The sequence below is a fragment of the Rhineura floridana genome, chromosome 2, assembly GCF_030035675.1.
Source record: "Rhineura floridana isolate rRhiFlo1 chromosome 2, rRhiFlo1.hap2, whole genome shotgun sequence".
NCBI lineage: Eukaryota > Metazoa > Chordata > Lepidosauria > Squamata > Rhineuridae > Rhineura > Rhineura floridana.
Genome location: NC_084481.1, coordinates 164,927,460 through 164,953,656, shown reverse-complemented (window position 1 = coordinate 164,953,656; position 26,197 = coordinate 164,927,460). Strand labels below are relative to the sequence as shown.

At 41.7% G+C, this 26,197-nt stretch overlaps 1 protein-coding gene across 17 annotated transcripts; it reads right to left on the bottom strand.

Annotated features, from left to right (window-relative positions):
- Positions 1-5,801: 5,801 nt before the first annotated feature.
- DCAF4 (DDB1 and CUL4 associated factor 4) lies at positions 5,802-21,371 on the bottom strand. Of its 17 annotated transcripts, none has more exons than XM_061611213.1 (14): positions 21,224-21,371; positions 20,120-20,262; positions 18,287-18,387; positions 17,174-17,331; positions 16,368-16,450; positions 14,678-14,780; positions 14,211-14,354; positions 11,855-11,904; positions 9,349-9,431; positions 8,620-8,715; positions 8,448-8,545; positions 7,544-7,720; positions 7,303-7,417; positions 5,802-6,459 (listed from the first exon to the last, which is right to left on the bottom strand). In XM_061611213.1, the coding sequence occupies exons 2-14, from the start codon at positions 20,203-20,205 to the stop codon at positions 6,212-6,214; spliced, it is 1,542 nt and encodes a 513-aa protein (XP_061467197.1). In that variant the 5' UTR covers positions 20,206-20,262; positions 21,224-21,371; the 3' UTR covers positions 5,802-6,211. The 17 variants fall into 17 exon arrangements, with proteins under 17 accessions (XP_061467197.1, XP_061467190.1, XP_061467203.1 ...); XM_061611206.1 differs by having other exon boundaries at positions 20,130-20,262; XM_061611219.1 differs by having other exon boundaries at positions 20,159-20,262.
- Positions 21,372-26,197: the final 4,826 nt, after the last annotated feature.

Here is a 26,197-nt window from a genome sequence, read left to right as displayed (position 1 = left end):
TTTCTGAGCACTAGTGATCAATTTTCAAGTATTGAAAAGGCCATAAGACCACTTGTGAGCACTCTGGGTGGTCTTCTCCTTTTCCTGTTGAAAATTGATGCAGGAGGATACTGTATGTACTGCCTCCTGGTGAATGTCTGTTCAAATTCTGTTCAGCCATCCCCCCCTTTTTGCTCGTGGGACACATTTAATGGGTCACATGAGCAAGGTGTCACACCAAGAGTCTGGGGGGCAGCTGCCTGTAGGCAGCTTTGTCAGCTCTCTTGTCACCTAGGGAAACAGAATCAGGTTTATTACAATGAGCTTCACAGTGAATAATGGAAATAACATATTTTTACACTCTTACTTTCCCAAGCCTTCCAAAAAAGGTAATTGCAATTCTTCCATTAAATTAATTCTTCCATTGATTATTGAGATAGTTTACCTACGATTTCTCTACATGAAAGTACTAGGGAGAAGTCACCCGGAGTTTCTGACGTTGGCATCCATCAGTATGTTGATGGCACACGGCTGTACCTCTTGGTTCCACTTGTTCATCCCACAGAGGCTGTGGAACTTTTGAACCAATGTCTGGACTTGGTTTTGGGGTGGTTGAGGGCAAACAACTTGAAGCTGCCCCATGAGACAGAGGTGCTGTGAGGTTGCTGGATGCTTGTAACCAGTTGTGGATGGGGTTGTAGTCTCCCCAAGGGTCCAAGATCACAGCTTAGTGCTTCACCCGGACTTGGCATTATCTGTGGAAGCATCAGTGGCTAGGAGTGCCTACTACCAGCTTAGGGTTGTGTAGCAGCTGTACCCCTATCTTGAGAGGCCAGAGCTTGGTTACTCATGCATGAGTGACATCCAGGCTAGACTACTGTAACATGCTCGGGGGGGTAGGGCAAGGTAACTGCCTTTAAAGAGTCTGGAAACTTCACCTGGTACAAAATGCAGCCTTAAAAATTGATGTTTGGAGGGGGGGGGAGGTGGTCAGAATGTGTGTCACAGCTACCGTATCAAGCTGCACTGGTTTCCAGTGTGTTTTCAAGCCCAGTTTAAAGTGTTGGCCTATAAAACTCTATAGTTTGGGAACAGGTTATCTGAAGGCCTGCCCACCCGCCTTCATCCATATGAGTTTCTCCTTGCTTTAAAATAGGCCCCAGAGGTCCACTTCATACATCTTTCAGTGAACTCAATTAGTTGGCAGGCACAAGAAAGGGGTGCTTTTCAGTAGTAGCCCCCTCATGGTTTTGGAATGCTCTCCCCGGTAGGGTAGAGGCTTTCAAGTGAGCACTAAAGGCCAATTTATTTCAGGTGGCTTTTAAAAATATATATACTGGCAAAATATATTGGTTTTAATTGGCATGCAAAGGTTTTATGGTTTTAGCTGGCATTGGGCGGGTGTAATAAGTATAGTTTTACAGCTATGATTAATTTTATGATTGGTGTATTTTATTGTGTTATGATTTTTGTAATATTTTGCTTATTACTTGTTTCCATGGAATGGAAATGGGACTGCCTTCAAGTCGATCCCAACTTTTGGCTACCCTATGAATAGGGTTTTCATGGTAAGTGGTATTCAGAGGGGGTTTAGCCTCCCTCTGAGGCTAGCCCTCCCCAGCTGGCTAAGGCCTGCTCAGCTTGCCACAGCTGCACAAGCCAGCCCCTTCCTTGTCCGCAACTGCCAGCTGGGGGGCGATAGGGCTCCTTGGGATTATGCAGCTTGCCCGCGGTTGCACAGATGGCAAGGCACGTAACCCCTGAGCCACTCGCTGTGGGGGTGATCTTTAGCTGGCTCTTGATGCCCAGGAGACATGAGCGAGGATTTGAACTCAGACTCTGGACTCCCAGCCAGGCTGTCCTCTCCACTGTGCTATATGTTTCCATAAACTGTTGTAATTTAATAGCTTATGGAATCTGCTGTACTTTAATTGCTTATGGAATCTGCTTTGTGATGGTTGTCTAACTTCCTAAAAGGTGGCCTATAAATATTTTAATTAAAATTTAAAAAACAGATTCCACACTTGACCGAGATCCAATCTGACTTAACCTGAAGGTTTTGCATTACTTTTTAATAACAGATAGCATTTCCATTGTTTACACATCATAGAATCATAGAACAGTAGAGTTGGAAGGGGCCTATAAGGCCATCAAGTCCAACCCCCTGCTCAATGCAGGAATCCAAATCAAAGCATTCCCAACAGATGGCTGTCCAGCTGCCTCTTGAATGCCTCCATTGTCGGAGAGCCCACTATCCTTCAAGCATTGGTCATGCTTGTACTTAGCAGGGCTGCAATCCAATTTAAGAAATGCTGATCCATTTATTCATGAGGTTTAGTAAATTAATAATTAATAATTCAATTTACATATGGGTAAAAGCAATTGTTTCTGAATTAAACAGCACATTCTTTGCTTTCAGATGATGTCCATGTGATGTCTTAAAAGAGCATTTCCCATTTTTACAAGCACTTGTATTAAAATAGCCCATGGAATAGGATACCAAAATAACTCATACATACAGAGAACCTTTTGGAATTCCAAACCAGATAACCTCCCAGTCTTCATCTGCTAATTCCAAATTCAGCAGGATTTCCTATCTCTTTATAAACCTCATTTACCCTATTTTTCTCTTACTAAAAATCTAATTCATCTCTGATAAAATGCATTTTCTTAATTGAAAAGATATTTAAGATCTGTTAATGTTTAGGAAATAAATTTCTTAAGGCCTTGTAGTTTTAAATTTTTTAGCCATCACAGCAGAATCTCCAGAGAAAGTCGTTGCAAATTATCAAAGGCAAATGATTGTAACTATATTCAAAAAACACTATTTCAACTATGTTCAAAAATCACCCAAGAACTCCCTTAATCCATGGTAAGGATTTACGATAATTCTTCCCCCCTGCCCCCGAATAACAGATGCAACAGGAACAAAGCTATTTGCAATATACCTGGCATGTGTTGAGCCCAGGGGTGTTGAGCCCAGCCTCTCTTCTGCGGATCAAGGAGAGGGAAGGCATGAGTTGCAGGCGCCTCAGCCGTCAGCAGGCATGGACGATCCAGCTGTTGTTGAGTCTAGCCCAGACCTTGAGGAAGAGAGTGAGCTAGCTGCCCCGCCAGTTCCCACGGCTGCCCCTGCCCCTCAATGGGACAGCGCTCAGCCATCAAGCACCCCTATGGAGCCATTAGGGGAGGATTCCAAAAGAGCAGTAACTCCTCCTGTGCCAAGCAGTATCCTAGAGACGCTCGACGCTTCCCAGCCCTCTGCTTCCCCGCCTGCAGATAAGGAACCTGTTCTGTCAGATGAGCCCGTGGAGACTTGCCCCCCTTCACCGCGCTCACGATGTAGGGAGAAGGGGACAGGGCAGAGGGCGTGCGTGCGAAGGAGTGAGAGGTTATGCTCCAAGACCTCTCCTATTTAAGACTGCCACACTGTGAACGGGGCACTGAGTCAACTTTCATCACACGTTGCAGAGCATGTCTAGAGGGTAGTTAGGGACTTGTAGTGAGTTAGCATAGCGCTCAGCCTTTGATGTATCCATTACGTTAATAAAGCAAGAGTTCCTTGCACCCTCGTCTCCGACTCGTGATTCCCATTCTGAACTGGACAGCATGTGTCATTCTCTCTAGGAATTTCAAAATTTAAGATTGGTAAAGAGCAGCTGCCTTATGTAACCCCGTAGTCCATAATACAGTCTCCAATTGGAAGAGGGTTGAGTAGTGTGATTGTTTGTATCCAATGTGGGATAGAAATGGTCTTACCCCAGTCTACTAATTGGGCAAGCTGTGAGACTCTATACAGCTCCATTGTGTGGCTCCCCGTACAAGGCTAAGGCTTGTATAGTGCCACACAAAGTCCAAAATGTGCTTCAGCCAGCTACATAGTTGTCAAGAGATACAAATGGGAAGGTCTGGGGAAAAATACACTTCAGTCATAAATTATATGTGCCAATCTTGCAAAACAAGGGGGGTAATTTCTGCTATGTAAACACATTTGAATAAAAGTAAAAGAGCATATATCTCACATAAAGATTATTCAGCTCAACTCAAAACAGTGACTAGTATGTTCAGACTCAATGCTACAAGGGGTCTAGATTAATTGGTTCCAGTATTGGATAAAATGATTTTTTTTTTTAAAAAAAAGTCTATTATACGAATGTTTCCTAACTTCCCAATGAGGAGGACCAACACATCACAAAATGTTTCATCTGCTGGGTTGTTTCAGTGCAGATGTGAAGGGAATTCCCTTCAATGATAATTCTGATTTAGATGGGTCCTTTAAAGATACTAAGGTGTACAAATCCCAACTTAGACTCCAGGGATTCCCCAGCCTTTTTGAACCCAGGGCACATTTGCAAAATGAGATGTTGTGGGGACCAAAAAATACCCATTTCACAGCAATGAAAACTGATGGTGCTCAGAGCTGCCCTCCCAAGGCAAACCATCCCAATAAAAACTAGAAACACATCAAAACAAAAACAAATGGGCAAAAGAAACAAAGCAAGCAGCATATACAAACAAAGCAAGCAAAAACACTCTCCCAAAGCAAAGAACGGGCAAAACAAAAGAAGGCAGAACACTCCAAGTGGAAAACAAACCAATAAAAGCATATAAAGCACTCCATTCCACCAAGTGAAACCAACTATTATTAATACAAAACATGACAGCAAATTAAACACCCTCAAAACAAAAAAGAGGAAAGAAAGCATTTAGCACCCTCAACCCAACAAAAAGAAAAAGATAGGGCCAAAAATAGCAGGGAACTCCCCGCCACCCAAACAAAGCATACACCCTAGGTAATTTCCCACTCCCACTTATTAGGCAGCAGAGGCATACTTTCTCTAAACTACAAAGCCTCAAATGCTGCAACCTTTCCTCATAGGTGAGTTGCACCATCCCCTTGATCATTTTAGTTGCCCTTTTCTGAACCTTTTTCAACTCTACAAAATAGTTTTTGAGGTGAGGCAAGCAGAACTGCACACAGTATTCCAAATGCAGTCACACCACATATTTGTGTAACAGCATTATATTGGCAGTTTTATTTTCAGTTCCTTTCCTAATTATCCCTAGCATGGAATTTGCCTTTTCACATCAAGCTATTCACAATGATCTCAAGGTCTTGTTCCCGGTCAGTCACTGCCACTTCAGAGTTAATATCCAGAGGAAACCATGTCCCATTGGTTCTCTCCATTCCACCACGTTTCCATTAGGCCCCCTATATCAATGCTGTCCTCCAAGACCAAGCACTCCAGTTCTCCCATCTTAGTTCAGAAACTTCTAGCATCAGTGTATAAACAGTTATATACTGCCATGAGCCCTGCTGGATTGGGGGGGGGGACTGGTGGGAAGGAAGTGGAGGAGGACTTAGGCAGCCCTCCTCTCTCTGAGGGGAAAGACGGGACAGTGATGGAGGCTCCGCCTTCGCCTTGCACCAGGAGGTGAATGCAGCGGGAAACTCAACAGACACAGTTGAAGTGGAGCCTTTGCCTGTGCACGCACTCCCAACAATGACAGTTCACACACACAAGCAGGGTGCCTGCCCAGCCTTACTTAAGCTAAGTGAGGGGGAGCAGTTCCTGAGTCAAAGTCTTAATGCCGCAAAGTTGTGCCTAGTTAGACCTAGAGAGATGCTGAGTTCTGAGTAAGCCATAAGTAGATTCATGAAGCACACAGAATTGAAACTTGCTCTTACTGCAATAAAAGAAAAAGTCACAGCTGTGTCTGAATCCGAGTTCTTCAAGGTCAGGCAGGACGTACAGCATACAGTATCTCTTCAAGTGGCTTTGGCACTTGTGTTTCCATATCCAGAAGTAATGAAGGCAATGTTCCAAAGTATCTTCTTTTATTTTGCAGTGCTGTTCTGTTACTTTTGTGTGTGCATGCATGCTTATATAAATCTGTAATCTCTCCAAGTGAACAATTAGCAGCAAAAATGTAGCACAGAGACTGTTAAGCAGAATATTGAAAGACACGAGAATATTGGAAATTTTCTCTAACAAGCTTCAGCATCTGCATTAAAATATGCATTAAAAATTAAATAATTGTTTGGAAATAGCAACATCATCTCATGTTCCCATAATCATTCTTTGACTTTATTTACAATCCTCTAGAAATAAAAAACTGAAAAGTGTTCCTGAAATTGATTAAGGTCTAGAATGTTAAAGGAAAGAACCACAGTCCATGTAAATACAATAATATGGAGGATAGACACCCATCACATTTTTGTTCTTAGTCATCAAGAAGGAATGGAATGATCCATAACTTTGGTATGCAGACAGTACGGATCATCTGTTTTATAGGAGAAGTAATAGAGATCCTGTTTGACTGCCATAAGCAACCCAGGAACCCCTTGAGTGCCTCCAAGTCGTGATGAGAACGCCACACTTGGGATGGAGTCAGTGGAAGATGGATGGGGAGAAGGCATTGTCCGTAGCAAATGAGCATCTTGGAGACTCCAAATTCGCGTATAACAGTCCTGGCCCACTGAGGAGGAAAAAACAATGCAAATCAGGACAAAAATTCTAGTACCTAATAGCACATTATGCCCATTTGAGGAAATACTTGTTATATTAAAGCCTCTCTCCTCAACCATGCCAGGTTGTTCGCTGTAATAGCAAGGTTGGGCCAGAAGCATGGGACCAATAATGGATGTATGGAGATAGTGCCCAATAACATCAAGGGCTGGGGATAAATCTCAACCAACTATACACACCAAAAGAAACCCCAGAAATAGGTCTGGGGGTGGAGGACAGAAGAGTAACAGAACTCCCATAGGGGAGAGATTTTCTGAAAATTTGGGTCAGGATCCTGAACACATTTCATGGAGTCCTAAGCATGTTTCTTGTCAGCTATTAAGGTTTCTTCATAATTCAATTATAGGACACCGTTATTTTCTATTCATACTCATAGGTTATATGAGTTTGTCTGAAACCCTGCAGAGCTGCTGTCAGAGTGACAACACTGAGCTAGATGGAACAATGGTCTGACTCCGTATAAGGCAGCTTCCTATGTTAGCCTCAAGTTTACATGCTGCCTTCTTTTCCTTCATTTTTCTTCTGACAGTCACATCTGAAGGTGTTTTTTTAGCTACCAACACTACCAAATGGTGTACACTTAGGGTGGTCTGGCAGCTGCTGTGAGTGAATTTTACTGAGACCTGTAGTATGGAAAAAAGGGAGAAGCTTCAGGTTGTATCAAACTACACAGCCCTAAAGACCATGGCCACGGTGTATATACTCTCATCATAAATGTGTGTAAACACATTTGTTTCAATAGTCCTCAGCCAATCCTTAGACAAACTCCATTTTGTGTGACCATGCATCATACCTGCTGTAAGAAGCCCTTCTTCCTCACTGATGTGCAAAGGGAGAATGGTATGTTCATTGTGATGACCTCGATATTCTTTCACACATTTCAGAGTTCTCAGGTCCCAGAGTTTTACCTGCAAGTGGACAGAGTAACTGAATGAACACATTACTTTTAATCAAAGGGAAATCATTGGATTGTTTAGCTAAGGTAGTAAAACCAGTATTTATGGAAAGTTTTACGAAAGAAACTAAATCACTACCTGGCCTGCCATGTCTGCAGCCATGAGGTACTGCTCATTCTTCAGAAGGTTAACAGATGTGACTGCTGAGTCATGAAAGAGACGGACGGTTTTCAACCCTTGCCCTTTATTGCTGTGCCGACGAACATCAATGCTGAAAATCTCCCCTGAACGGCAGCCATTATACAGCACTGGAGTCTAGAAAATCCAAGCAACAAATTAAATGGGTTTTCAAATAACCTACAGTCACTTTTAAATCTTCAACACCATCTTACTCTTCACCCCAAGCCCTCCTTCTTAGGAAGTGAGGATTGTGTACATGGGTTGTTCCCCCACCTCTATCCTAGCAACAACCATTTGATACACATGCTGCTGGCCAAAGAAAACCAGGCAAATTTAATGACTGGGATTTGAACCCAGACTTTATTGATCCAAGCCCAGTAGTCTATTAGCTGCTCCATAGTACAACTTTGTTTCCTCAAAGTTTTTTGGAGTAGAGCATTTCTACAGAAGATTGTTTTAAAAGTAGCAGTATATTTTTGTAGTAATCAAATATTTAGCACTCTCCAGTGCTTGCTAGGCTACAGCTCCCATCATCCCTGACTACTGTCCATGATGTCTGGGGCTGATGGGAGTTGGGAGTCCAAGAACATCTGGGCAACACCAGGTTGGGGAAGGGCCGGTTAGGGGAAGGGGTTGGTAGTTGAAACACACTGAGAAATCTGGCAATATTATGTCACTATGAAGTGACACAGTGGAAGCAGCCATTCTGGACAACCAGCTCACCACAACTAAAATTTAAAACAGTCCTCATGTGGCATCTCCTTTCTATTGTGTGTTGCCAACATTAACCATGGAAATTCAGAACTATCAGTGCATGGAGGATATCAGAGTCTGCTTCTCTCACAAAAAAAGTCTTTCCTACCTGGGTGGCGAACTGCTGCGCTAGAGTATCACTGCTGGTATAAAATATTTGACGATGACCGGTCACTGCATTGGTCACGTGGACTTGTTGACTTAAACCTAAGATAAACAAAATGTAAACACCCGCTGAGTAATAAACTCCATAATGGAAGAGGGAAGGTATTCCATCTCACCTGTGCTAAAAAAATTATCAGCCTGAGGATTCAGGCACCAGGCACAGGACCAGGCTGTGGAAATCTTGAAGCTGCACAACATTCCAGGTTGATCACCTAAAAGGAACAGATATGAAGCTGTCAGGCGTCACTAGGATGTGGGAAAATACGTTCCACACTAGGTTTGTCTCCATAAATATACTAGATACCACTCTTCCATTATTCACACTAGCATAGATTCAAAACATTTAAAGGCAAAGAACATTGGAACAGTTTTTACTGCACTGAACTTCTTAGCCAATGACCCAGCCAATGACCCATTACTACACAAACCAGCTTTGCACACCTGCAAGACAGCAAGTGCATAATTCACTTATTCTAAAGCAGTCCCATATGCTTTAGTAGCACTGCTTTGAGAAAGAAATTATAAGTTGCACAATGCATCTCAAAATCTCAGCTTTTAAAGTATGCCTATTATCTAAATCATACAGTTGCCTCTTCCAGTGGCTGGACGATAACATCATGTGTCAGACATAATTAAAAAAACAAGTTCAATAAAGCAAGAAAAAAATTGCCTACATCAGGCTGACTATAGATACCTAAATTAAACAAAAGCCAGAGGCGTTGATGTAAGGCAGCGTTAGTATTTACTCCCTATGACACTCAGGAAAGTTACAGTCGAAGCTGGAAAACTGATACATCACATACAAGATCTCTGCATGCATAACCATTCACCGAACAGACACACACTACCTGTATTAGAGTTACTGAACAAAGATGCTGGGAGTAGGCTGGCACAGCCTAGAGTTTCTGCAATGCCCATGAGGCACAGCTTGATAGAGATGGTTAAGGATATTAAAGAGACAATACAAATAGCTCTCATAGGAACACAATGTGTCACTTTGAATCAGCCCAAGAGGCAGATCTACCTCTGCCACAGCTGCACTAATAAATATTTCACTAGAAAACAGTCAATTTCAGAGAATTTCAAGATGTACAACATACACTATAAAGAAAACTTCATGAATAAAAGTGTTAACTGCTGGTTGTTGTTTTTTGCATTTAAACCAGTGTCTCCAATATCTGGTCCCTACTTTCAGCACGGATGCTGAGCATAAGCAGAAAGAAAAACAAGAGAAATGAGGAAGAGATTGTCCTCCCTTTTCAGTGCAGACAAGAATTAGGGTTACTTAATTTGGTTCAAATCCCTAGAATGGAAAACTAATCCTCTACAGCCATACGAAAGTGAACATAATTCTCACGTTTTAACTGTTTTTCAATTTAAATACTGTGGGTGATTTGAGAGAAATGCTACCAGCTGACACTTTGTGGAAAAGGTATGATCTGGACTTGAGGAATCACTTTGGCTTCCTAGTCATGTTACTCCACAGCTTGAGCCTCCTTATCATGTTTCTTCCCCTTATTATGTCTTACCTTCAAATCGTTCCAGGACTTTTTGTGCCAATGTGTTTTTTATTTATTTATTTATTAAATTTATATACCGCCCGACTAGCAATAGCTCTCTGGGCGGTGAACATAAAATAGCATAAAAATACAATGAATAACAAAATAATACTAAAATACAATCATCAATCCAATACAATAAACATTTTAAAAAGTAAATCAGTGTAACTTAAAATGCTTCAGAGAATAGGAAGGTTTTGACCTGGCGCCGGAAGGAGAGCAGAGTCGGCACCAGGCGTACTTCCTCGGGGAGACTGTTCCATAGTTCGGGGGCCACCACTGAGAAGGCCCTAGATCTTGTCATCACCCTCCGGGCCTCCCTGTGAGTTGGAACCCGGAGGAGGGCCTTCGTAGCAGAACGTAGTGCACGGGCCGGTTCATATCGGAAGAGGCGTTCCGCAAGGTATCGTGGTCCCGCACCGTATAAGGCTTTATAGGTTAATACCAACACTTTGAATCTAGCCCGGAAACATATTGGCAACCAGTGCAAGCTGGCCAGAACAGGTGTTATATGCTCGGACCGCTTGGTCCTTGTCAGCAATCTGGCCGCCGCATTTTGCACTAGTTGTAGCTTCCGAACTGTCTTCAAAGGTAGCCCTACGTAAAGCGCATTACAGTAATCCAAACGTGAGGTTACCAGAGCATGTATCACTGATGTAAGGTCCTCTTTACTCAAATAGGGACGTAGCTGGGCTACCAACCGAAGTTGGTAAAACGCATTCCTAACCACCGAGGCTACTTGAGCCTCAAGTGAGAGGGAAGAGTCTAAAAAGACTCCCAGACTACGAACCCGGTCCTTTAGGGGGAGTGTAACCCCATCCAGGACAGGGTATATATCCACCATCCGATCAGAGAACCCATCCACCAACAGCATCTCAGTCTTGTCTGGATTGAGCTTCAGTTTGTTAACTCTCATCCAGTCCATTGTCGCGGCCAGGCAACGGTTCAGCAAATCGACAGCCTCACCTGAAGAAGATGAAAAGGAGAAGTAGAGCTGCGTGTCATCAGCATACTGATGACAATGCACTCCAAAACTCCTGATGACCTCTCCCAACGGCTTCATGTAGATATTAAAAAGCAGGGGGGACAAAACTTACCCCTGCGGGACCCCATATTGGAGAGCCCGCGGTGTCAAGCAATGTTCCCCAAGCACTACCTTCTGGAGACGACCCGCCAAGTAGGAGCGGAACCACTGCCAAGCAGTACCTCCAACTCCCAACTCCGCGAGCCTCTCCAGAAGGATACCATGGTCGATGGTATCAAAAGCCGCTGAGAGATCAAGGAGAATCAACAGAGTTACACTCCCTCTGTCTCTTTCCCGACATAGGTCATCGTACAGGGCGACCAAGGCTGTCTCAGTGCCAAAACCGGGCCTGAACCCCGATTGAAACGGATCTAGATAATCAGTTTCATCCAATAGCGGCTGGAGCTGGCCAGCAACCACCCGTTCCAAGACCTTGCCCAGGAATGGAACATTCGCCACTGGCCTGTAGCTGTTAAAATTGTCTGGGTCCAAGGAAGGCTTTTTCAGGAGTGGTCTCACCACTGCCTCTGCCTTTTTTGTTGGCTTTGTACCACATTATCCATAACATGAGGCTTAATAAGCATCTTCCCCCTCTTCTTTGATACAGCCAGGAAGCCTATTGTAATTTACCAGAATGCGGGGGGAGAACATACCACATGTTAGGCTGGATTCTAAACTACATGTAGGTTATCCCTGTACAATGGTGTGTTTTTGTGTAAGACACATCCCGATTAGGCAGTGTTTCTTTCATTTTCACAAAAAGGATATAAAATATGGGAATCTGGATGACTCAGTGATGCCCAACATACAGAATTCACCTTAAAAACAAACAAAATACAGATAAAGTGTGTCAGAACAAGAATGTAGGGATGCAGATTAACTGAAAAGCTCCGTCTTCTGTATGGAATTATATAGGTGGTAGAATTCTTTTGAAATTTTACTTAATCATTCTTAAAACATTCTTCTGCTTTAATATACTCTATGGAGGAGTATGTAAGAAAGCTGGCTGATATGGAAGAAATTTGACTTAACCTTGAGAGGCTCATATTGCAAAGATTCACAGAGGAAAAATTAAGATTCCTCTATGAGGTATTCTAACTGCATTTTTCTGTAACTTACTCTATTTTTATTTATTTATTTATTGCATTTGTATACCGTCCCATGGCCAAAGCTCTAGATTTAAAACATCTTTTGACCAGTTCTAGACCAACAGACTGACTATGATACATATTTATATGTTACACTGCATAGGGGAGTGCTTTTTTCTGCGGATATAGATTCATACATACATACTATACATACATATATATATATATATATACACACACACACACACACGTAAGTGCAAATGGTCATCCTTGATTTTCACTCTATCTATAGGTCTTATTCACTACAATCAAGACCTAATAATTATTCATATTGTCCACTGAAGAAGGCCTGATAAAGGTCAAAACGTGTTTGGATACAGACTTAGTCTAAGATTAGACTGTCTTGATATTGCACATTGTTCTTTTGCAAAGCCCTCACAATAGGACTCCCCTGTGAAGCTTGCATGTTCAGATACATAAAATAGAGAGAAATCATGTTTGTTATGCAAGCTTTCCATCTCTATATAAGTTTGTACTGATGACATTTCAATTGTCCATGCTGGTTGTTTTAAATTATGTTTAATTGTATTATTTATTAAATTTACAGTAAAATATATAAATCATTTCAGTAACTCAAGCTTTGTTAAAGTTAGGTTCTCATCCTTTGAAGTTTAGTCTGTGATTCCAAAGATGGTAAGAAATTAGAAGCACAAGTTAGATGAATAAAATGCTAATCAGTTGTGCTGCTGTATCTAACCTAAAAGGAAGGTCAGTGGAATATTAAAGCTCAAGAGGATAAAAAATAAACAGTTCATCCACTTTTTAAGTTAGATACTGTGGTACAACTACTTAGAGATTCTACTCTTACAAGGGCCAAACAAAGTGATAATTAGTAATAAATTTTATTTATTTAAAGCAGGGGTGGACATGGCCTAACTTTATGTGAATAACAAGTAGAGGAAAAATTGGGGGGGAAGGGTGGCAGAGGGAGAAAGGAGGTGCCCTGCCCACTTTAGGTTCTGGCACTGACCACCACTGGCACGTGACTGCCGCAAATTACCCATGAAGGAATGTAGCACTTGACAGAAAAAAAGGTTCCATGCCTCTGATTGTAAGGATTATATCCAACCCTTCAAAAACAGTACACTTCGTTAAGCAGAGGGGAAACTCATTCCAAATATCTGGTCCACATTCAGTCTTGAAACTGTATTTTGAAACTAAAGTTTCTGAACTGTATTCAAAAGCAGCCCCACATGCAAGTTACAAACTGGATGTTATTGGAGCACAGATAATTGTGCTTAGGCTCTCTTATAAGAACAGTCCTGATCAGATCGGAGACTTTTCTAGGCAAATATCCTGTTTCTCACAGTGGCACACGAGATACCCGCAAGCAGGACACAAGTGCAATAGTACTTTCCTCAGCAACTGATTCAGAGATATATACTGCCTCTGATACTGGAAGTAGTATAAGCCATTATGACTGGGAGCCATTGATAGACATATCTCTGTCCAAAAAGGAAAGCAGTTGGCACACCAACCCAAACTGGTGGAAGGCACTCCATGTCACAGGTTACAACATCCCTGAACTGCAATGTCACTCCTTTAAGGGGATTGAAATCCCACCCAAAACAGATTGAACTCTACAGCCCAACAAATACTGGTGTCAGAAGGCCTTGAACATTAAGACTAATTCCACAAGTCACAGTCAGTTCCAGACTTATATTTTGCTTAAGGGCTGAACATCTCTGCTTAGTAGGGGCAGAACTTTCCTATTCCAAACAAGAACCGATGGAATTCATTGTAGAGGCTGCAGCTATGGTCCTACTACTAAATTCTTCCACTGTCTCCTTACCCCCCAAGCCCACTCTCCACTTCACTTTGTGAAACAGAGTTAAATAAACATTATTTAAATGTCTAAAATTAGGTCCTGTACAAAGTTTATCAAAATATAACCTTGAGCCCAAGATTGCAATCTAAATAGTAAGAGTCAAAGAGAATGAACCAATGCTAAACTTGAAAGAAGTACAGAACAGTACCTTGCGGTTTGTGAAATAGAGGTTGTTGTACATTTCCACAGTTAGAGAATCCTTTCCCAAGCCACCAAGGTTGACAATACCACATTTACATCCTCCATGCTCTACATCATTCACAGTGAATATTCTTTCATAGGCACTGTCTGCCTGCAAAAACAAGGTGTGAATTGCTGAGGTACTGTAAGGTTATCATTGTTCAGTGGAGAGGACCCATACACACAGCACTAGTGATGGATATTTCATACATCTCTCAAAATGTGTCAGTCTTTCCCAGATGTTACAGAAAGATTAACCATTATGAAATGCACCCCCCACCTCACAGGTCCAGCTAGAAACTACTGTTCTTCTACAAATGTCCAAAAATGTCAATGAATGCATCTCAAAGAAATAATTCTTGCTATAGAGTCATGTTGCAACCCTAATGCAAAGATAACTGACTGTCTCAACATAAAATAAAAAGGCTAATGTACCATTATCAGTTTAAAATTGTTGCTTCCAGAAATGGAGGAATCTGGGCTTTCAATTTCTAATTTCCTTCTCTGCATGCAATTCACTTTTAATTCATGGATCAGCCTACAAAAGGAAGGGGAAAAAGAAAAGAAAATTACCAAGGAAATTGGTATTTAATGCCAACAGAGCCAAAATGTGTACAAGAGACAGTATGTGTGCTAACACTTGTTGTTTTAAATTGAGCAGAGAAATTAAGTGTACAGTCCTATGGCCCATGGGAAGGTGTCCCTGGAGTCATAGGAGCAATCACACCTATCCCCCTTCTACATCAGAGACAAAGCTCCAATGTTGAAGACAAGATCCAGTGTCGGAGCCTCCTTCTCCAAGGGTATTCCAGGAAGCTGTTTGGATCCAAAGCCCCCCATGTCCCCTGATACACCCCAAACCAGGGGAAGAATTAGACATGAGAAATCTAAACCTCTAAATCTCTTCCTCCCCTTGTTTCCAGTGAAGGGGGGGTGATTAAAAAATCTTTTACAGGTAAGAAAAGATGGAGGAATGCAAAGTGTTCCTCTACACTCGTATCGACCCTGTCTGTCTGGAAGGGCATTACATGGGTGGTTAAGCTGTCTTCATTCCTCTCCACCAATCAGCCATGGGACTGTACCTAAATGATCCCAAATCTCTTAATTTCCAGTGCAAAGTTTAATTGTGTGTGTGTGAATGGGTAGGGATTCAGTGCAATGCACTTCCTATCAACATCAATGAAATGATATACGGTGATGTCCATATACGGTTAGTCATATTCACAGTAGACCCATTGGAATCAATGCACTAGAGTACATTGCCCATTGAAATAAATGTCAAATGTTCCTGTTCTGCTATAGTGCAAGAAACTTCTGCTTGCAGAATGGAACTTTCCCCTCCTCTCTAGCCCCTGCATGTCCTCAAAATCATCTGTGAAGGATTGCAGAGCCCTCTAGAGCAGATTTTGGGGGTGTACATGGGGAGGAGGGGACGTTCTGCATGTAGTACATTGGATACAACCCATTGGGTCTACTTAATGACTTAGTTGGACATCACCCATAGTATCAGCAACAATTAGACAGTTTAGCTAAAATCATATTTAGTCTCATAAAAGCTGCCATTTGGGAGGAGGGGCGGAATAGAAATTTAATAATTAGAATGTATACAAGAACTGCACACTATTTTAAAAATATTATTGAGCTGAAAAAAGGTCATTTGATCAAGAAATACTTTAGTAATAACCTCTTCCACCAAATCATGCAAAGAAGATTTTAAGTGGGCTACAAACCAGGTATAGTGGTTAAGATGTTGGACTACGACCTGGGAGACCAGGGTTCGAATCCCCACATAGTCATGAAGCTCACTGGGTGACCTTGGGCCAGTCACTGCCTCTCAGCCTCACGAAAACCTTATTTGTAGGGTCGCCATAAGTCGAAATCGACTTGAAGGAAGTACATTTGCATTACAAACCAAATAATTACAAAGATAAAGGTCTGTAGTTCTACCGTACATGTACTGTAGAACCTGGTATGAATAAACCCACAAGCAACAGTGTATCTTCATCTAACAGGCATTGTGCAGTCACTTTTCACCCTGCTATATATGTCCCCTTTTCTGTAGAGCTGCAACAATAGTTTAAGGGCAAGAGCTCTTCAGTATAAAAGGAATTATAAGTTATCTTACCTGCAATAGCTGATAGAGCTGAACAGACCTAGCTGCCTCTTGCGCAAAATGATTGAAGAGTTCAATCCAAACCTGGATGTTTTCTATTTAGAAACAGTAAAAGAATAGTCATGTTTCTTGTACTTAAAAACAGAAAAAATCCAGCAAAATTCTTACACGAGTGGAACAACTTCCACAACTGCAATAGAACTTCCCCTCCCACTCATCTCCCCACACATACACCCAATCTGCTCTGGAGGGTTGGGGGAACAACCAGAGTAGATATGGAGGGAGCACGGGGGAGGAGAAAGTTCTGTTGTATGAGTAGAAGTTGCTTATGCAATGACTTTGTTGAATACAAGCGCCGTAAATGTTTCACATACAATGATCATTCTTACATTGAGCAAATGAGTGGAATTCACATAATCCTGTTCTACATTTAACTAAACTAAAAATGTAAGTTTCTAATTTATGAATTAAAACTTGAACAGTAAGATTTGCATATGTCCCTCGCTATCGTCTGAAGGCACATAAGGCCAGCTCCCTGCTGAAGCTAAGCAGGCTCAGGTCTGGTCAGTGCCTGGATGGGAGACTGCCTGGCAACCATATGTAAGCCGCCTTGGGTTTCAATCATGAAAAGAAAGGCGGGGTATACATGTAATAAATAAATAAAATATGTATTAACAGAAAAACGTAGACTGAACTTAAATCAGAGACCAGAATCCAGCACACAATAGGTACCCTTAAAGCAGCTGATGTCAGTGACCTTAAGTGTGCATAACTAATTGTGAACCTAATTTGAAACAGGGGAAAAAGGAACAACTTACCTTTATGCTTTTCTCCTCTTCCTCCAAGAGCCTCAGCCTTTGACACTCCATCTTTCTGTGCTGAATACTCTCCTTGGTGAGAGGATTGCAGTTGTTATGCCCAGGAAGTAAACGGAAATAACGGTTCTTTTCAGGATCATAGTAAAATCCTGGTAGTTCTTAAAAAGAAATCAAACACAGATTCAGTTAGCAGAACCCTTTTTTATCTTCCCCATAGTCTACGTTACATAGCCACAGGCTGCAGAAAATTACTTTCTGAAGAAAATAATTCATAATTCCAATTCAACCCAAGGAAGTTGTTGATAGTTCTAGTACAAACAAATATAACAACTCAAAGAACTGTGTCACCACTTACAATGAAGGTAGTAAATAAAAAACACCGAACAGTTCAGAAAGTAGACCAGGGAAATGAATAGTCATTCTTTAAATATCACTTTAACTGTGCACACAAATTGTTTAGCACTTTATACTGCCACTCCCCAAAAGACTTCAGGGAGATTCTCTCCTTTTACAAGATAAACACGTATTATTGTCAGTGTTACTTCCCGAAACTGTAGCCCTAAGAATGTAGTTGATTTCCATCTGACCAAATATAGCCATTTCCCTGCTTGTTGGGTTATTTCTAGAATTTGGGAGCATTTAAACAGCATATTAAACTTATGGATTTAGTATTGGAATTATTTGTCAATCACGCAGACAGACCCTTGGGTTAATGCCGCAGAATTGTTCTTATGTACAAAAATGAAGATGGAAACCTCACTCTCAGTTGCTGGAGTTGTCAACAGGCCTGGCAGAAGCACCAAAAGAAATCTGTGTGATATAGGTTAGCAAGGTCCTTCCACAGTTCGGGGGGGAAGGGGGAAGAATATTCATATATGTGAATTATGTTAAAAATAGTTAATATATAAATAATATAGTAATATGAAACAAATTGGCTACAAGAAAGCAGATACCTTCCATCTGTCAATTTAGCCTGTAAAAATTGTTCCATTTGTAACATATTCCTTACACGCTGGCGGCAGACATGCTTTTAAAAGTTGAGCAAAGATCCATGCCAAAGGTCTAAAATTCATGAAAGCAGTAGATTTCCTTACCAGTGTAAGATTTCCTTACCAGGCACTGGAGAGTTCTGGCACATGTTAGACGATGTAGAGGGAGATTCATTTTGGCTCATACCTGGGCTCTGTGAGTTTTGCAATTGTTCTTGTTCAGACCTATAAATAGGACATGCATGAGGAAGAAAGATTTCATAAAATATTAGAGAGGTTAATAATGAACAAGTGCAAATATAAGAATTAAGAATTAGTGAAAAGGTTAAGAGTGAACAGAGAAGTTGGAAAACAATTTCAAGAAATGCCATTACTCTGGGCAATATAAAGCTACCAGAGTTCTATTCTGTGTATAGATCAAACAAATAGGGTGATAAAATACACCCCATCTCACACCCTTTCTGATGGGGAACCGATTGGTTTCTCCATATTCTGTTCTTACAGTAGCTTCTTGTCCAGAGTATAAGTTGCACATCAAAACAATCAGATGCTGTGGCACCCCCATTTCTTTTAATGCATTTCATAGTTTTTCATGATCCACATAATCAAAGGCTTTGCTATAATCTATAAAGCACAGGGTGATTTTCTTCTGAAATTCCTTGGTCAGTTCCATTACCATATTGCAAACATCCAATTGATCTCTGGTACCTCTTCCCTTTCAAAATCCAGCTTGGACATCGGGCATTTCTCGCTCCAAATGTTATTTTATCAGTCTATCAAATGATATTATTAACCACATTAAACATTCCTGAAACCTATCTTTCATTAAAAATAGTGTTGAGGAGTTTAAAAAGCTAAATTACTTACCCACAAATGTTTATATCACAAGAAGCATGCTCCATGGAATTAGATTTCAAGTGGACACTAAGGAACTGTTTGATCATATAAACAACCCTTTATTTCTTCTTTGATAGCCACTACAAGATTCTTAGAACTATCTTACGTAGATTCTTGGTAGTTTCCTAGTAGGAAGAACAACTATGATCTAAACAAGTGAAGTGCAGATGAAGGCTTGACTTTCCTGTCTCCTCTTTGGAATGAAAGCTAAAAGTTTCAAGCAAAACTGTGCAGAAAGTCATATTCCAACCAGCTCCTTGCAGCTATGGCAACCATAGTCTGGCAGTTTTAGCTTCCCTACTCCTTAAGCCTTCCACTCCTACTACAGCAACATCTTGATTTCATATATTGCAGAATGCAGTTAAAATGCATCTATTACCTATGAACTAGTAATTTATGCTTTCTTCAGTCTGCCTCTAACAAGCTTACTGCAATATTTTGCAATCTGTTCCAGAAATCTTTCAAGAAACCCCATTCCACCCCACCCCAACTACTCCAGACAACATTTGGCAAAACAATCCAACGAGTTCCTTAGAAAAAGGTGGGATATAAATGCAATAATAAATAAATAAATAAAATTGGGTCTCAAGCAGATATGGCCCCTAATTCAGCACGGAGAATCTCTGCCACTCTGCCCCCTTTCCTTTAACTTACCAAGACCTTTCTGAAAGAGGGAACATCGTGGGTGCTGAGGGTGGCCTTTGTTAGCTCAGGGAAGCCAGATACTATGGGAACAGAAGCCATGGTTCTCAGTATCCTTGGATGCTGTTTTGTATGCTCACCGCAAAGCTCAAGGCCTAAGAGAGCCCTTACCACAATGCTCAATATAGGCCTTCCCTGCCAAGTTAGGGAAGGGAGATAGCAGCAAGAGCTCATGCCAGGTGCTGCCATGGAAAAGAAAGGAAACTAATTCAAGGATTAGATCTAGAGTCCAGATCTGGGAGTAGAGAAACTGTCATACGGTCGAGGTTTTGCTTTCATTGTAAACAACCAAGATACATCTTTAAACAGTCCATTTTACTTGAAGTTCTAGTCTTTAAAAAGCTGGAAGTATGATCACCTGCACTTGCCTTTCTGCATAGCTCCCATAGTGACGTACCCTGTACGGCTGGTGATTATAAGTTTGCCTTCGATTGCTCCATACATGATTGTCTCGGCCTCGCCAACTGTTTCTCTCTCGCCAACTGTTTTTCTTCATTCCTGCTAAAAAGTGAAAGACACTGTACAACACAACTTTCAGCTGTTTTGAAAGGGTCAACACTAAGCTTGCCCAAATTCAACTGCTTTAAATTTTGCTTACGATTTGTACTTCTTGGGCCACATCCACACCATACATTTAAAGCACATGGCTTTCCCCAAAGAATCCTGGGTACTGTAAAGAATACTAGGAAATGTAGTTCTGTGAGGGGTAAACTAAAGTTTCCAGGACTCTTTGGGGAAAGCCATGTGTATTAAATGTATGGTATGAAATACAGCCAAAAAATAAGGCAAGAATAAGGCAGGAGCAAGAAAGCTGACCTATAATAGCTCTTTGGACCCTAACCACCACACAGTAACATTCACTCAACTTCCTCATAGATGTTCAAAAAATAGATATCTGACAGTCTTGCTACTTGTTATTTTTGTTTCCGCATTATTAGTTTTGTACTGCAGTTGTGTTATTCTTCTGAATTTAATGGAAGTTAATTATATTTTGAGGCAAACCAGAACATTTGATAAGGCAGGCTAGAAACACTTTAAATAAAGAGTTAAGGGTCTCCTTAGAAAGGAGAAAAGATCGCTCTCCAGTCCAACAAAAACTACTCCATAGAGTAAGAGAAGGCGGGAAAGACAGCATATGGGGGAAAGTTAAAGGGCTCATGTTTCCCCCATTGTTGCCAACCAGATACCTACGGAAAGTCTACAAACACGACCCAACACTGGTTCTCTCCCCTTCCCATCTTAAGTGGGACCTCCATGATGAAACAAGGACCCTTAATTTCTCCCTCCCCCCAACTCCGAACTTCCAGCCCCCAGAGTCAGACTGTCAGCACGCCATACTCCAGTGGCTCTCGAAACTCCCGAGCGGCCCATCTGTCCCCTTCCGGTTCCGGCTCCCTCAAAGCTCTCTGAAAGTGATCCTACCGCTCCACCCCCTCTCCTAGTGCGCGCAAATAGAACCTACCTAAACCTAGTTTATTAACATTCCAAACTCCCCCAGGCAGCGACGTGGCTGGGACAACTCCACCCCCACAACTTTCTGCGGACGCAGTAATTCCTCCAACTTCCTTCTTCACGCGTCTCTCATTGGTTCCGCACCTCGTCCCGCCTCTACACCGCCTCGAGTGTTTAACTGGTCGATGTAAGAGTCGGTCATATGTTGCATCATTTCCGTCACCGAGAAAGCAAAAGTGTCAGTCTTTCTCCCACACGCACGCTGGTCCCCGCAGCCGATCTCAGTCACGTGGTCCTGCCTCGCGGATGGGGCTGTGCTGTGGGTACGCGAGGCTTGGTTATATCCCATGATTGTTCTAGCAGAGTGCTAGCTGGCGGGCAGAGGACGAGACGATTGTCCTTTCAGAAGTAGGTGGGGAGCGAGGAAAGTTCAGAAACTAGAAGTATAATCTTGCATTTTTCCTTTGAAATGTATGATACCTGGGTAGTATAAAAATTAAATATGTTTCCAAGTAATTATGATTTATTTAAATACATAGTATTTCTATATAATGATTTCTGTTCATTGATTTTTGTAGTCAGTAGGTGAGATGGCAGTAATCAATAAAGGACTGTGGGTGAGATAATGAACCCCTATAGTCAAATGAGGGGTTTGGGTAAGGATTTTCAGTGACAGTACTTTACAGTGGGAGCGCTGCTCAATGGATCATAAGACATAAGGTATGTTTTTATTTTGTACGTCGCCCAGAGTGGCTGGACAACCAGCCAGATAGGCAACTAATAAATCAATCAATAAATAAGGTGATATCTAACACTGATTTAATGGGTCTACTCTGCATATAACTAACATTGGACATCACCTGTCGATTATGACTTATGGCGACCCTATGAATAAGCGACCTCCAATAGCATCTCTTATAAACCACCCTGCTCAGACCTTGTAAGTTCAGGTCTGTGGCTTCCTTTATGGAATCAATCCATCTCTTGTTTGGTCTTCCTCTTTTTCTACTCCCTTCTGTTTTTCCCAGCATTATTGTCTTTTCTAGTGAATCATGACTTCTCATTATGTGTCCAAAGCATAACCCAAGTGTCATCATTTTAGCTTCTAATGATAGTTCTGGTGTAGTTTGTTCTAACACCCAAGTATTTGTCTTTTTTGCTGTCCATGATATGCGCAAAGCTCTCCTCCAACACCACATTTCAAATGAGTTTATTTTTCTCATGTTACCAAATTCTTCCAAGTTACACAGGAAGTGGATGGGACTGTGAAAGACCAACCCAAATTGTGTTTGCATTTTGACAAATTTGTAGGGTAGTACAATATCTCAGAGAGGAGGTCAGGTCTCCTGCTCCCTTGGTGCATTCGTTATAGCTGCCCAGTTTCCCTGCTTTTTAAAGTTTGATAAAAATATCTGTTGGCTATAGGTACATTCTTAAACTGCAAGTTTTTTTTGCCTATTAGTGAATATTCATAGGGTTTTCATGGTAAGAGGTATTCTGAGGTGGTTTACCATTGCCTTCCTGTAAGCCCACAGCACCTGTTATTCTGAGGCGGTCTCCCATCCAAGTACTAACTGGGCTGGACCCTGCTTAGCTTACAAGATCAGATGTGTTCAGGGTAGTATGGCCATAAGCTCAAATATTCATACTGATTTTTAATTGTATTTTTATTATTTTATTTCTTATAGTAACTTTTATTGTATTACAGTTGGAATTCTAAAGAATTAAAATTGAAATTCAACAAATACAGTATATAAGAATAAAAGAAGCAATAAAAAACATAACTTAAGAAGAGCCTGCTGGATCAGGCCCATCTAGTCCCGCATCCTCTTCTCACAGTGGCCAATCAGGTGCCTGGGGGAAGCCCCAAGCAGGCCCCGAGTGCAAGAACACTCTCCCCTCCTGAGGCTTCCGGCAACTGGTTTTCAGAAGCATGCTGCCTCTGACTAGGGTGGCAGAGCACAGCCATCATGGCTAGCAGCCATTGATAGCCCTGTCCTCCATGAATTTGTCTAATCTTCTTTTAAAGCCATCCAAGCTGGTGGCCATTACTGCATCTTGTGGGAGCAAATTCCATAGTTTAACTATGCGCTGAGTAAAGAAGTACTTCCTTTTGTCTGTCCTGAATCTTCCAACATTCAGCTTCTTTGAATGTCCACGAGTTCTAGTATTATGAGAGAGGGAGAAGAACTTTTCTCTATCCACTTTCTCAATGCCATGCATAATTTTATACACTTCTATCATGTCTCCTCTGACCCGCCTTTTCTCTAAACTAAAAAGCCCCAAATGCTGCAACCTTTCCTCGTAAGGGAGTCGCTCCATCCCCTTGATCATTCTGGTTGCCCTCTTCTGAACCTTTTCCAACTCTATAATATCCTTTTTGAGATGAGGCGACCAGAACTGTACACAGTATTCCAAATGCGGCCGCACCATAGATTTATACAACGGCATGATGATATCGGCTGTTTTATTTTCAATACCTTTCCTAATTATCGCTAGCATGGAATTTGCCTTTTTCACAGCTGCCGCACACTGGGTCGACATTTTCATCGTGCTGTCCACTACAACCCCGAGGTCTCTCTCCTGATCGGTCACCGCCAGTTCAGACCCCATGAGCGTATATGTGAAATTAAGATTTTTTGCTCCAATATGCATAATTTTACACTTGTTTATATTGAATTGCATTTGCCATTTTTCTGCCCATTCACTCAGTTTGGAGAGGTTTTTTGGAGCTCTTTGCAATCCCTTTCTGTTTTAACAACCCTGAACAATTTGGTATCGTCAGCAAACTTGGCCACTTCACTGCTCACTCCTAATTCTAGGTCATTAATGAACAAGTTGAAAAGTACAGGTCCCAATACCGATCCTTGAGGGACTCCACTTTCTACAGCCCTCCATTGGGAGAACTGTCCGTTTATTCCTACTCTCTGCTTTCTGCTTCTTAACCAATTCCTTATCCACAAGAGGACCTCTCCTCTTATTCCATGACTGCTAAGCTTCCTCAGAAGTCTTTGGTGAGGTACCTTGTCAAACGCTTTTTGAAAGTCTAAGTACACTATGTCCACTGGATCACCTCTATCTATATGCTTGTTGACACTCTCAGAGAATTCTAATAGGTTACTGAGACAGGACTTTCCCTTGCAGAAGCCATGCTGGCTCTGCTTCAGCAAGGCTTGTTCTTCTATGTGCTTAGTTAATCTAGCTTTAATCATACTTTCTACCAGTTTTCCAGGGACAGAAGTTAAGCTAACTGGCCTGTAATTTCCAGGATCCCCCCTGGTTCCCTTTTTGAAGATTGGCATTACATTTGCCACTTTCCAGTCATCAGGCACAGAGGAGGACCCGAGGGACAAGTTACATATTTTAGTTAGCAGATCGAAATTTCACATTTGAGTACTTTGAGAACTCTCGGGTGGATACCATCCGGGCCCGGTGATTTGTCAGTTTTTATATTGTCTATTAAGCCTAGAACTTACTCTCTCGTTACCACTGTTTGTCTCAGTTCCTCAGAATCCTTTCCTGCAAATGTTAGTTCAGGTTCAGGGATCTGCCCTCTATCTTCCACTGTGAAGACAGATGCAAAAAATTCATTTAGCTTCTCTGCAATCTCCTTATCGTTCTTTAGTACACCTTTGACTCCCTTATCATCCAAGGGTCCAATCGTCTCCCTATATGGTCTCCAGCCTTCCATCTAACCGTGGTCGGTAAAATGAGTACCCAGCATATGCTGTGGGGTAAAGAAAGGCTGGGGACGGAACTGGCAATCCCACCCCATATATATGGTCTGCCTAGTAAACGTCGCAAGACGTCACCCTTAGAGTCGGAAACAACTTGCACTACAAGTGTGGGGACACCTTTACCTTTTATTGTCTTCTTGCATTTCTTTTGCCAGAGTTTGCGTTCCTTTTTATTTTCTTCATTCGGACAAGACTTCCGTTTTCTGAAGGAAGACTTTTTGCCTCTGAGAGCTTCCTTGACTTTGCTCATTAACCATGCTGGCATCTTCTTGGCCCTGGTGGTACCTTTTCTGATCTGCGGTATGCACTCCAGTTGAGCTTCTAATACTGTATAGTGTTTTTAAACAACTTCCAAGCATTTTCGAGTGATGTGACCCTCTGGACTTTGTTTTTCACCTTTCTTTTTACCAATCCCCTCATTTTTGTGAAGTTTCCTCTTTTGAAGTAAAATGTGACCGTGTTGGATTTTCTAGGCAATTGGCCATTTACATGTATGTTTAATTTAATAGCACTATGGTCACTGCTCCCAATCGGTTTGACAACACTTACATCTCGCACCAGGTCCCGGTCCCCACTGAGGATTAAGTCTAGGGTTGCCATCCCTCTGGTCGGTTCCATGACCAACTGGCTTAGGGAATAGTCATTTAGAATATCTAGAAATTTTGCTTCTTTGTCGTGACTGGAACACATATGCGGTCAGTCTATGGCCGGGTAGTTGAAGTCACCCATTACTACCACATTTTCTAGTTTGGATGCTTCCTCAATTTCATATCTCATCTCCAGGTCTCCCAGAGTATTTTGATCAGGGGGACGATAGATTGTTCCCAGTATTAAATTCCTCCTGGGGCATGGTATCACCACCCACAATGATTCTGTGGAGGAGTCCACCTCTTTTGGGGTTTCGAGCTTGCTGGATTCAATGTCTTCTTTCATGTATAGAACGACACCGCCACCAATACGTCCTTCCGATATAGTTTATATCCAGGGATAACTGTATCCCACTGGTTTTCTCCATTCCACCAGGTCTCCGTTATGCTCACTATATCAATGCTCTCCTCTAAGACCAAGCACTCCAGTTCTCCCATCTTGGTTCAGAGGCTTCTAGCATTAGCGTACAGGCACTTGTAAGCAGTGTCTCTCTTCAAGTGTCTTTGGCATTAAAAATATAATTAAAAATCATACAGCATTTAGCACAGTGTATTACAGTTGCTACAACATGCAAGAAAATCATTACGTGGTCTGCCAAG

Excerpts from the sequence above, each read along its gene's own strand:
- DCAF4 (XM_061611206.1), bottom strand. The coding sequence starts at position 20,257 with ATGAAGAAAAACAGTTGGCGAGAGAGAAACAGTTGGCGAGGCCGAGAC. Across the intron at positions 14,781-16,367 it reads AGCTCTATCAGCTATTGCAG|GCTGATCCATGAATTAAAAG; the intron begins GTAAGATAACTT and ends TTCCTTTTGTAG. Across the intron at positions 14,355-14,677 it reads ACAATTTTAAACTGATAATG|GCAGACAGTGCCTATGAAAG; the intron begins GTACATTAGCCT and ends TTGTTTTTGCAG.